Source organism: Xyrauchen texanus, chromosome 21 (assembly GCF_025860055.1).
Source record: "Xyrauchen texanus isolate HMW12.3.18 chromosome 21, RBS_HiC_50CHRs, whole genome shotgun sequence".
Taxonomy (NCBI): Eukaryota; Metazoa; Chordata; class Actinopteri; order Cypriniformes; family Catostomidae; genus Xyrauchen; species Xyrauchen texanus.
Window position 1 is genome coordinate 26,131,711 of NC_068296.1, and position 13,550 is coordinate 26,145,260.

Here is a 13,550-nt window from a genome sequence, read left to right on the forward strand (position 1 = left end):
CAACATTTTCATTCTCGAAAAACTGGAAGAGAGCCAGGCGCGTGGTCGAAAGCAGAACTGACACCACATAATGTCATTGACTTTGTATTCTCCTTCTAACCATGCAAGCACAAGAATATCTCTAATTTTGTGACAAACACCAACATTGCTGAGCAAACCAACAAAAAATTAAAGTGGGAACAAATCAAACATTTCTTATTCTTTGTGGAAATGCTTATATCATCATTCAATTCATTTTCCAGAGCTACAAAGTCAATTTACACACAGTTCTATGCATCAATTGCAGAATGTTTACAGAGAGTTCTCTCATGGGTGGCAATTAAAGCTACTGTGAGTTTGACCAAACTAAAGGAAGTTAAGCCAAACAAGCACAATGCATTAATGAATTACTAAAAAGACATCTTCAGTTTTAATAAACTACTTAATAATATTTTTATAGGGGGGCCTGGGTATTTCAGTGAGTACTGACGCAGACCACCCCCCCCCCCCTGGTCTTACGTCCTCAGGCCCTGTTTTGTTTTCTTCATGTGAGGAACTACAGAGAAAATGTAAACATTGTGCAGATGATTCAACTGAAGCAGAACCTCCCAAACTCGATCATATGGCAATGAGCAGCACTTCAATTTAACTCCAGCAAGGCAAACTGAGTGAAATGTGCACACTTTTGTTCTCTCTAAGACCTTCGTGTGGTCTGATATATGTCAGAAAAACTGTGATAGAGGAACACTTAAAATTATGCTGGTGTCATTATGAAAGCAGCCAGTTAGTGACAGAAATAAACTGTCTGGCAGATGGCTGAGACCATCAGGAAAACAGGTGGAAGTGAAAGAGAAGTTTAAGACTGAGAAACGCACAACTTGCAAGAGGATTTCCTCACAAGACAACTAAACCCATCCTCAGAGGGATTTTCTTTTCTTCTTTTTTTCAAAATGGCAAATATGCATGTGGATTGCCATGAACAATTAAAAAAAACTTTAAAGACATCATAAAATCACTTGATGAGCAGTTTTCTTTCTTGCATTAACGTACTTTCTAATGAAACCCAACGCTAACAGATATGAAGTAAAAATCACTGCAGCCATCTACTGGTTATTATTGTCATTTCATGTAACTGTATTTTTTTTCCAGCAGAGGCTCCAAATGCATGACACATTTTTTCAGTTTAATGAAGTGTATAATTTTAATTAAGTGAACGTAAAATAAAATGTGTTTATTTAATATGAAAACAAATGGTGTAATGTAGTGTAGTTAGTTTTAATAAATTTCTTTAAAGAAATTAACTAAAATACATGATTATTGTATCCAGTGAAATTTAAACTGGAATATTAAGAGTGTTGGCCTGTAACGAAGACTGTAGAAGGGTTAAGAAAGATTTTAAGCAATGATGGAATAAATCTTACCTGATGGGCCAGGATGTAGATGTTGTGGCCAACGTCTTTAGGTCTGATCTGATCTGAAGTCTCTTGATCAATCTTACTTTCTTCTACATGATCGTAGGCCTCATTCATCACATCAAACTATATACATACATACAGTCACACTGTATTAGAACATCACATTATAAAGTTGATGGGAAAGTTGAGATTTGTTTTGGCTAATAATAGATGACCTCAAAAGTACATAATGTACTGCTCAGCTCACCAGTTCGTTGGGTCTCATCTTGTAGAGGATCTTCTCAGCGTTCTCGCTGTCCTGACAACTTTCCATGATGGCCAGGAGAAGTTTAGATGCATTGTTCTGATTTTTCATCATATAAAAAGGACATTTTAATTTAGCTCATTGACATTTAGCTATATTTCTCTAGACTTAGCCCCTGACTTTCCACACATGGTATTTAAAACAGCACCTTTAAATGGCTGTGAAGTGCAAAAATCACTTATTAGATAAACTGTGAAGATGTTTTTAAACATCAAAACTAAAATGCCTCAAAACAAGCTATGTTGTTATCTGAGAATTTTATTATAATCCTATCACTTGCCTCCTTATTGGAATTACATGAGTATCTGCATGCAAATGAGTACCTTCAGTTCCAGCACAAGGTCAAGTCGGTTCTTTCCCAAAGGATCGATTGGGTTCACAATGAGAGCAATGATGATGTCAATGCCGTTCGACTCGTGCCTGGCTATGCATGACTGCAGAGGAGGAAATACATAATCTATAATCCATAAGAGCTTAATTGAAATAACATTCATACATAAAACTTATCTGAAACTGAAAGCAAGTAGCTGTATCTGATCATTTTTTAAGCCTTTGGTGAGTGGAAAAAATCACCTCTTCAGCATAATCAGTAGAGTTTAAGGAACAGTTTTCCCAAAAATGCCAATTATCATTATTCTCATGTCTCATGCCATTACAAACTTTTAGAACACAAAAGGGACACAGAAGGTTGTTTTTGTTGTTCTTTTCCACGCAATTACAATGAATTGGGAAAGGCGCATAAAGGACATAAAAGCACCATAAAAGTATAATAAATTAGCCTGTATGACTAGTGCTCAATATTCCAAGTCTTCTCAAGTCATACAATCAAAATTTAAGTTGATATTCACTGTTCATTTGAGAACTGTTGTGATTGAATCAGAGTTGATCTTGGGAATCGAATCAGTCCGATTTGTGAACGAATCATTTAGACTGCGCTTGTGAACTTGATCAACCGATTTAAGGAAAAGATCTGACTCAAAAGCACGTTTCACACACGGATCGAACATAATTTCTTCTCTCCTGTATGGGCTAATGGGAGCTATGGCGATTGTCAAGTCAATAACGGTTTAACGGGATCAATGGAAAGGAGGAGGCGAGAACTGGCTGGACAATGTAAATAATATTTAATTAACAACTTAAACAAAAGACAAACACACAAACATGACGGACATGTCCGTAAACTATCTCTCTCTCCCGCACGATCCTCTTAAGTCGACCTTTATCCCTCTCGGAGGCTTGATTAGCCTATTAAGGGTCCGGGTGTGTATTATCACGACCCGGCCCCACCCTCCGCCCTGCCACAAACGGCTTTCATTTCAGTCTGTCCCTGATACAAAGCTATCGTATGGCTTCAGAAGATTTAGAATATAGAGTCATATGGACTACTTTTATTGTGCTTTTGTCTCCTTCTTGAAGCTTGGAAGCTCCAGTCCCCATTAGTTGTAACTGAACAGAAAAGAGCGATCAGTACAGTATTCAGAATTTCTCTTTTTTGATTTTCACTGAAGAAAAAATAAAGAAATTTCAGGTTTGAAATGACGGTTAGTAAATGATTATAGATTTGAACTGTTCCTTTAAATGCAAATACAGTATCTAATCTAACACCTGAAACCTTTTGTCTATGTGGAAAAATATATATATATATATATATACATATTTCACATTTTCCAGAGATGAAGCTTTAGTACCTGGTTCTCATGGCAAGGACCCTGACAGTACTCTGTGATCGTCTCTAGTGTTTGTATGACAAGGTCCACATTCCTCTCATTAATGTAGAGCCCCAGCAGCCCCAAGCCTCCAGTGGTACTGCCACAGATACAGTCCAGAAACTGGAGTGTTTCACACACAAGGTTGTAATTGGTCTTGTTGTTCTGATCTCGCAGAAAGTTCTGTATACAAGAAAACAGAACGATTTGGATTAAAGCACAAACCTGAGTTCTGTGTGGCAGTAATCGGTATCTCTATTCAGACTGAGTGATCCATACTAGGTCGGGGGTCCTTTGAAATGTTAATTCTCACAGCAAATATTTGACTTTGTAAGCATCGCCAGGCTTTTTTTCCTCACAATGGAGAAAAGATCATTTCAAGCCCTCTTGTTTATGGCTTAGTGAAAATACTTTGACTGGATGCCACTACTAAACACAATATATCCCATCTTATCTTGCAGTGCTGCTTAACACAAGTAATCTCTTAGAATGGTTTAAAGCACTAACAAGGTGAAATTTGTAATTTCTGCTAGAGACACCAAATGGAACTGCAAACTCGCAAACTATTACTTGTGTGATTTAAAAACCTTTCCTGAACATTCATTCATTGGTCTGAAAAAGTCTTGCACCAATATGAATATATTTATTTAGTCATATGCATTACTTATGTTTCCTTGATGTGATATTTGGAGCTACAAAACTCTGACCACCTTTCACTTTTATTGACATACAGAGCTGAAACATTCTTCTAAAAATCTTCATTTGTGTTCTGCAGAAGAATAAGAATTCATAAGAGAATTTTCATTTTTGGGTGAACTATCCATTTAAGCTGAAATAAAAGAAAGTACTTTAACAATCGAAAAAAATGACACACTTCAGATTGAAATCCTTCTCAAAATTGAGCCAATGACAATACAGCACCTGCAGGTCCCTGTTGTGATTCTCGCAGAGCAGCTGAAGGAAGCGTAGTATGGGTTTCATGATAGTGATTGCCTGGCTCATCTGGATCTCCTCCTCGACCTCCTCCAGCCCCTCCAATCCTCCTGACCCCATCAGCTCTATCTCGGGGTCCAGCTCCCGGCGAAAAGTGCTGTATGCCTTGGAGGTGACCGAGGAGGCTTCTTTGAGTTGACCCCGCATTTCCTCTCTGAGATGCAAGGGGTCTCGAGCTTCACAAGACAAGAAAGAAGGAACTTGCTACATAAAGTAAACTAATATTCATGAATATTTGCAGTTCTTCTCTCAAAAGTGGCTAAACTGAATGCAAATCACCCAAAATGTTACAGCCAACAATATTTTTCCTTGAACAACAACAATTTCTCGGGTGCTAAATGCTCCTGGTTTATAATTAGTTATATATAGTTATGGTATGTAAACTATAATTCAGGCAAAAATGAACCTTAGTATTCAAAACTAAATCCATGTATGGCAATATTTCTACTTATCAAATGACCAAGTCATTACATTTCTCTTTGACACTAGATACTAGCCTAAAATAAAATACTGGTTCATAACAGCAGGTCTTTGATAAACCAGCAGTGACCCCTCACATGACCTCATGTTACAGGGAATATGGAAACCAGCAGTTGAAATAGGGACAGATCCTATTCATTTGCCTCACTATCTCTTCATTTATGCTGCCTCAGGCCTGAAAGGCACTTGCACGAATAGCTATAACATAAAGGGATAGTTCACCCAAAAATGAAAAATCTTTATGTGCTTTTTGGACCATCAAAGTTCTGGCCACCATTCACTTACATTGTGTGGACCTACAGAGCTGAAATATTCTTCTAAAAATCTTTGTTTGTGTTCAGCAGAAGAAAAAGAAAGTCATACACATATGGGGTGGCATGAGGGTGAGCAAATGATGAGTGAATTTTCTATTTTTGTGTGAACTATCCCTTTCAGGCACACTTGTTTTTCAGAGATGGGCTATTCACATGACCAATGAAACACTTAGAGAACTCATGCAATGTGCGTCATTTAGAGAGTCTAGGTTGTTTTTTTAGGATTATGCATATACAGTATGATAAAGCAGAACACTGCATTTAGGGCACGTCTCTATTTTCAGCAAGAAACTGAGAGTGTGATTTCTAAAATTTTATTTTTTAGACTTTAAAACATCACATCTTTTTCTGTGAGAGGTTTCTAACAAGGCAAAAATAAAAAGAGTAGAGCTTGCACAACAACTAACAAATTTTACTAGTCGACAAGTTGTTGAAAAAAAGTAGTCGACAGGTCATTGTTTTCATTATGTAAATGACTTATCTGACACTGTGCCTAAATGTGCTAAATTGTTACAATACAAAAAATAGGTTTAATTTTCTTATAAAAATGATAAGAAATATAATTTCTTATTTTATTTTTGGGTGAAATATGACATGGACCTTTCTTGACAGGTTTCAGAAATGTGCCCTTACATGCACCTAAAGAGGCAGAGATAGAAAAAGAGGAAGTATACCTTTTTTATATCTGATACCAGAGCCCTCTCCCTCCTCCTCTCTCTTCCTACAGCTGATCTCAAACATGTTGACGGACACACTAGAGCGGATCTCTTTCTGAGCCTGCTCCATTCGTTCGTAGAACACCTTAAAGAACTTCTCTGACTTCTTCTGCTTGTGCAGCTGATTGTGAAAAGAGTTCTGCAGGGGGATAGCAGAACATGACATCAGAACAGTGCACCCACAAGATCCAGATGAAATGTGTGTGTTGGCAGCACCTTTGTGTACCTGAATTTGTGTATTCCCTCCTTTTAGCAGTGCAATGCCCAGCAAAATGCTCTCCTCAAAGATACGGTCATTCTTAGTGCTGACGATGAGGTCGATGACGAGCTCGGATGCCCCCACACCATCTAACCTACTCTGAGTTTCTGCAAGGCTGGTGCCTGGCTTATCAGAGTCCTGCCCTTGAGAGCCACCTAAACACACAAATACACAGTTTCAGGTACTGCCTTAAAATCTGATTGCACTCATGCAATAAAAATAAAAATACACTAGACTGTAATGTGTATAAACTAGGTCTGTCAATCAATTACAATTTTTTATCAAATTAATTACACAGTGTCCTGATTAATTAATCATGATTAATCGCATTTAAATCGCACATACAAATATTCGCTTAGAAAGCCCCTCATATAAATATAATTCAATATATAATGATGAAATAATGATACATAGTTATCTTTAAATATTTAAAAAGTATATATATATATATATATATATATATATATATATATATATATATATATATATATATATATATATATATATAAAATAACAAATACTCAATTAATTAAAATGCATTACATTCTTGTAGCAGAAGAGTTAATCATTGATAAAACAATACAAAAAGTGGCTTTAGAATATAATGTATTGTTTACTACCATATTATTGATCATAAGTCAATCATTGGCATACAGTTCACAGCAATCCATTACACAAGTGAATTTGTCAATCAGTTGGAGATTTATTATGAGGGCTTGTTTAAGGACCCGTCAATGTACACCTGCATCAGACAGATGCTTATAAATAAGGATATTGTAAATAAATTCCCAATACATTGAAAATTATTTTGAAGGAATATCACATTAAAGGGATAGTTGGATAGTTGCAATGAAAGTGAATGGTGATTGAAACTAACATTCTGCATATTCATCTTTTGTCTCCCACGGAAGAAAGAAAGTCCTACAAGTTTGAAATAACATGTGCAAGAGTAAATGATGAAGTCATTTTCATCTTTGGGTGAACTATCCCTTTAAAAAAATCACATAAGAGCTTGTCATTTATATAGATATCTTCACTTTCATATGGTACATTTCAGCAGATATTGTTCCAAATCTTATTGAGCTGCCTACCTAGACAGGCTAAATTCTAAGGCAGCATTGAAACGAATGCAAGTTTAGAGACAAAGTTCATCCAAAATAGAATATGAAGTGGAATTAAATGAAATGTTGATTAAAATACACATACTTTTTTTTATTGAATATTGAGAAGCATTGATAAATAACATTTCAATCTAGGGCTGCAACAAATGATTATTTTGACAATTCTATTAAATAAAATTATTTGGCTAAAATTAATCAAATAAATAATAATAATAATAATAATAATTGTATTTCCTGTACTTTATTCATTACAATTTATTTAAAACAGAAATTATTTTATGCTATTCATTGTGTTCATAAAAGGTTTGAAATTGAAATGTTATAAAAAAAATGCATGTAGTTAAAAAACTTAAATAAAATTAAAATATATATATAATTATCACAAAGATTTCTTACAAGACTTAAGGTGCTAAATACAGTATATAGGCTATAGCATTTCAAATGTGAATTTTTTTTATTTTATAATTTGACACATTTAAGCTTAAAATTTCCAAATTCCACATTCTACTCTATTTCACCAAACTCCTGCATAGACAATGTAAGAGCCAATTAGATAATTCTTCAATATTACAGTATTGCAGTAACACAGTAATTACACAATTATTACATATTTTGAAACTGCTTGTTATTTATATGCATAATTTGTACTATTTAGAAGCATTTCTAATGAGTTTACATTGATACGTATACAGGTGCTAAAACGGTCTCTTTAGGAGCGTCTCAGAAATGTGAGCACATTTCTTTTTACTTTTAGAGCAGCAAATGACAGTAAATAAAATAAATTATATTAAAAGAAAAATGTATTCAATAAAATGGATTGCATGAATTTAATCTTTGGACACTGGTCTGTTGAGCCATTTTGGTGCTAAACTTCTTCTGTCAGAGATGGCAACAGGCCCACAATAAACTGAACGCTTATGATCTTGAAGTGTTAAACATCAAGGGCTTCCGTCCACTGAACAACTTTGTTCGTGTTTTTTTATGCTTTAGCTGGTCTCAAAACCATTTTTCACGACTGTAAAAATGACATCGAGTTTCTCCTTGCACGCTGCACATATCTGATAATTGATTTCTTTGTCGATTATTTTAATTATTGATTACTATAGATTTTGTTGATTAGTTGTTGCAGCACTAATTCAACCTAATGATTATTTTACCCAATATTTGTATCTCTCTCATAGCACAGCAATATGCTAACTTTAAATAAATTGTGAGTCTCCCGTGCACCTCTCGTGAGGAGTTATTTTTGTGTGGCACGTTGCTGCCTTAAATGCCAGCTGCTTATGTAGATAGTAAACAGAATGGCAGCAGTATTAGAAGAAACACTTTCTTAGAAAATATCTGAATGTTTCTACCCAGTCTCATCAAGCCAAGCGTGGCCCTGTTCAGAACCATCAAGTCTCTCAAAAAGGACTATCGTACCCCTTTGTGGAGGGTTGGTGTTGATTGAACTGACAATATGACGACTTCTGAAGCGACAGTGAATGAGTCTGCTTTTTTTAGAGTCAGGTACCGTATGAGAGGAGGTGATGTTAGGTGAAGTTGTTTAAGGCAAGTTGGCCTTGCAATATACCTCCAGAGGAAGAGCTGTTTCCACTGCTATAATCCAGGGACTTGGTGTAGGGCAGCTGATTGCCAAAGTAGTGTGTGAGGAGAGTCTTCCTCAGTGCATTAGCCTGAGGAAAAAAAGGAGAGGCATGTTAGTTTAGCAACTGTGACATCTGAGAGCAAATGTGAAAGGCTCTTTTCTCTTTAACCTCCTGATACATGAGATTGTCTGTTGTGTGCATTTTCCATTTTGCACCATTTTCCAAGTTTTCCTAAAAATTTATGTCCACATATGTGAAAGTGGGAATACGTTGTGAAATTTTAAATAATACCATGCTCTAAAAAGTCAGATTTTAAAAAAATCGAATTGTTTATTATATTTCCAGGAGTGTTGGTAATTGACAGTTTTTGAGACATTACAGACAAAACATCAGAAATTTGCATAAATAATACAGATTGAAAGTAATGGCCAACATCATCCAATCACTACCAGGTTTGTTAAAATAAAATTTAGCATGAAAAATGATGAATCTATGTACTGATTACCATTGTCCCATGTCTGGTCCAAACATCATCTGCAGCCTGAAACTGAACATTTACATTTTTAAGGCTTTTTGGCTTTTTAATGAGATAGGGAAAGTAGATAGGTGACAGGAAATGTGAGGGAGAACATTGGGAATGGACCTCACGAGTTGGGACTTGAACTCGGGTCACCGGCGATGCACCACATGTTATGAGTGCAGCCCGCTAGGCTACAGCTCCGACGGAAACTGAACTTTTGACCCCGATGTTACGAGTGAAGCACTTGGATGCAGAGGAGATCTACAGGTTTCTCCCTTGCTTCCTAATTAGGGAATTATTTAAACTCCAGTGTGCTGTCTGTCAGCACTGGTCTCGGAACAGTTTAAATGAACATTATTTTCATCCTAACTCCATATAAAGCCTCTGAAAGCAAATTTTCCAGCTTTTGGATGCAATGTGATAATGGATTCTCTATGTGATAATCCACAGTGAATAAAGGATATTTTAAGAAAAATTTGACTTGGTCCACCTACATTTTCATTGTGTTTAGCAGTGTGCTGTTTTGATATAATTCAACAATTTTTTAAATGGTATATCGGATGAAAATAGAGACTACTCTTTAACTCAAACAGGATTTAATGTAAAAACTTAATGAGGTTTCATACTAGATGTTGTTTTGTTTCCATTTGCCCCAAAGACAAACTCGGATGAGATATAGGTGGCATGTTGTTTTGTCATATGACTCATATGGCTTATCTTTTAATGACAGCCTAGAGACTCCTGAACTCCTGAGTCTCCAAGTGACCCGAGGTTGAGTCCCAGCTTGTGAGGTCCTTTCTCGATGTCTTAACCATCTTAAGACAAATGTTTTTGTGAAACATCTTAAGTGCCTAAAACCTTTGCACAGTATTGTATATTTTTTATTTGGTACAAAAATGTGCTATTTGAACTGTAGTTTTTTTACATAATAAGTGCTTTAAACATAAATCTTTAAGGTGGATTTTTGGATGTAAACAGCCTCTTTCTGGTATCCTTATGCATATCATGCAAAAGTCACAGGGTTTACTGGCTTTACATAGTCATGACCGGAGTTGAAAAATTGGATATAACCTTTATTAAACTAGTCTCAACACGTAATGTTTAAGCATTCTGGTTTTTTAGGTAAGGTACACATTTTTCAGCATTATTTTCAGTAAGAATTGAAAGCATATGTGAAAGTAATAGTAGTATAAGTAAAAACTTGTATTGAAACCAACATTACATTAAGTTGCATTTAAAAAAGCCATTTTCCAACAACCAATGGAAACATTCAAATCAAGCTTGTTTTTTTGTGTGTAAAGGCAAGAGTACTGTTATTTCCTGTTCGTTTTGATTATCTTCACGCTTTTGCATGTTTTCCTCTCAACAGTGTTGGATAAAGCACACATTCACATGAGATAACTTTTTACATAACTGGTATAAACAGTCGTAATTGCTGTAATTATGCCAGAAGTGTAGCGAAACCTCAGGGAGGCAGAGGGTGAGCGAGTGAGAGCAGAATGTAGAGAGCAGACGGCAGCCTTGAAAATCTGTTTCCCAGTGGCAAACGACTGAATGTGTGAAAAAGAGAGGGAGGATGGCTGGCAGAGAGACGGAGAGAGAGAGTTACGTAACACCTAGTGGTGGCTTGCCGAGAGATCACGGGGAAAGGCAGAGAGCAGGATGGTACCAATCCTCTCTCCCTCTCTTTGTCAACTTGCCTAATGTTTTCTTTTCTTTGTATCAGTTGTGTCTGTCTCCTTTCTCTTTTAAACATCTGGCTTGTTATAGTTGCAGCTAATATTTTGTTGTTTTCTAAGATTTGAGAGAAACAAGAGAAAGAGACAGGGTGGAGGTGATATTCCTCTATCCAAAATTGTGTCAGAGTATCTAGGGACAGACAGTTGGATGGGCATCTCAGGTGCCCCTATGGAGGCCACCAAAGTTATTGTTGCTTTTATGGAAACCAGCAAGATGGTTGACAAGGCCCTGACATTTTACTGGCTTTACCATTGCACACTATGCTGCCCAATCGGATAACGACAACCCCTGATCCGAGTGGCCATGCATGTGCTGACAAAAGTGACAAACTGCCACAGAGGGAAGACACTTTTCTCTCTCGCTTTGACAAGCACGTTGTTGATGTTCCCGTGCTCTCAGTAAACACACCGGCTAATCAGCAGTCAGCACAGGCGATGTCTGCTTCCACTGTCTGGATGTGCAATCACCACATTCACATCAGTTGAATGTTATGATCCTAAAAAGACATACTAATGCAAACATTATTATTACCATTGCTCCTCATACTTGTATAATAATAATGTGCCAAAAAAATGCTAATTTGAAAGTATCAAAATTTGCCGCATAACACTTTATCCTAACCAGGCGTGTTAGAGACCACGATATTCATACAATAAATCAGAATTTAGAACAGTCAGACAGATCAGTCTGAACATAACTGATTTTCACACTGAAGCTATGTATATACAGGGCTGGGCGAATTACTTTTGAAATGTATTCCACGACAAAATCATTATCAAACGACATAGATTATTTACTCTAGCCTTGATAATTGTTGAAGGCGGGAGAAACCTTTGTAATTTTTGTGTGTACTGTCTGCCATTTGAACCACATCGACGTGCCTTTTGCTTGATAACTGCGCCGTGTCCTTGCCACGACATGATGCGGTGTGGTGCTTCTCGTCCGGTGTGTGACCGGCTTTATGAAAAATATTTTATACACAAAAGGGTTAATTTGCAGACGGGTCTGCCAGATGCAACATTGCTGAAATAGAAACCATGTCAAAGATAAAATTCCCTGTCGTTGTCGCAGCTGGTTAAGACAAAAACTTTGATTAACTTGGAAAAGATACCTTTTAAGACACGGTGTTGCGCTACAGACATAAATTATACCTCAAATATTGTGGCGTCTTGAGGTGTGCCATTTATTTTTCTAATCAGTCTGACTTGAGCTTTGCCTGGCGGATGATAAAATGTGCAAAAAAATTTAATACATAAAATCCAGGAGTACACCCAAGCAACCGCATAGCAACACATTAAATAAAACACTCGGAACACCTTAGCAACTCCATAGCAATATGTCAAAAACCACTAATAACACTAGGGCTGCATGATAATGGTTAAAATTATAAATCACGGTTATTTTTCAAGATCATTCTGTAATTTGGAAAAAAAATTATACAAATAATAATAATAACACTTCAATAGATTTATTACACATTCATGTTAGCCCAATAAAAAAAACATCACCATGCTATCACTATTTTAAAAGAAATTCATAAAAATAAAAAAAAACTCAGTGATAAGGTTTCAGCTCACGTTTCATGATTTTTTGGAATCCAATAAACTTTATCATTATTAAAAATTATTATTATTATTATTATTATGATTATATAGAATATTAATATATTTTTGTAATAATTTTCTAACTTGCATGCAGCATAACTATGCAGTCTCGAGCCTTTATTTTGGCACAGATCTGAAGAAAGACCTTTGAGATTCTGTGTGTAGTTAAGTTGAAAACAGCTTTCTGCTCCTCATTCCAAACATAGTGAAATGCTCTTATCTCCTCCTCGGTCCACAAAACCAAGGTATCATGGAGTTACTTTAGATTTGTTTGGTAACTTGTGGTAAGCACTCAAATTGTTTTTAGAAAATGTTAATAATATAGTTAACCCTCACTGATACTTTAATCAGGCCTGTCTTTTTGTGTCACTTCTAGTTCCTGTTTACTGTAATTGGACATGATTTCTCAGAAGCTGTTGTCTTTTCACCAAATTCTGTGATAATGGGGGAGTTTACTGTCCCTCCAGATCCTGCATTCATTCTTGCACTTCAGTGGGGGACTTTAGACAGAAAGACAGCTAGAAAGTGAGAGATGAAGGTAGCATTGCCAGTCTGACTCATCCGTCTGCTGCTGCATGGGAGAGGAAAAAAAAATGTATCTGTGCAGGTGAAGTGAGGACAAAGAGGTGGAAAGGAGGAGAAAGAGAGAAAGAGAGAGAGAGAGAGAGAGAGAGAGAGGCAGATAGGAGATAGACAGAGAGAAACAGGGGGCGAGGGAGAGATAGAGGGATAGATAGAGATTTGAGGAGGAAGAAATAGACTGACTGACTTTAAAATGTGCACAGGCACGCCACACTGCAGCTGGCCTGG

The 13,550-nt window shown here is 36.4% G+C and overlaps 1 protein-coding gene across 1 annotated transcript in view; it reads right to left on the minus strand.

Annotated features, from left to right (window-relative positions):
- itpr2 (inositol 1,4,5-trisphosphate receptor, type 2) overlaps window positions 1-13,550 on the minus strand; it is a 99,773-nt gene that overhangs the window by 26,988 nt on the left and 59,235 nt on the right. Inside the window, exons 38-45 of the mRNA XM_052152014.1 lie at window positions 8,861-8,963; window positions 6,134-6,321; window positions 5,866-6,046; window positions 4,326-4,573; window positions 3,387-3,587; window positions 2,022-2,132; window positions 1,642-1,737; window positions 1,401-1,517 (exon numbers count right to left, since the gene is read on the minus strand). Coding sequence (XP_052007974.1) covers window positions 1,401-1,517; window positions 1,642-1,737; window positions 2,022-2,132; window positions 3,387-3,587; window positions 4,326-4,573; window positions 5,866-6,046; window positions 6,134-6,321; window positions 8,861-8,963 — 1,245 coding nt within the window. The remainder of the gene's footprint in view (window positions 1-1,400; window positions 1,518-1,641; window positions 1,738-2,021; window positions 2,133-3,386; window positions 3,588-4,325; window positions 4,574-5,865; window positions 6,047-6,133; window positions 6,322-8,860; window positions 8,964-13,550) is intronic.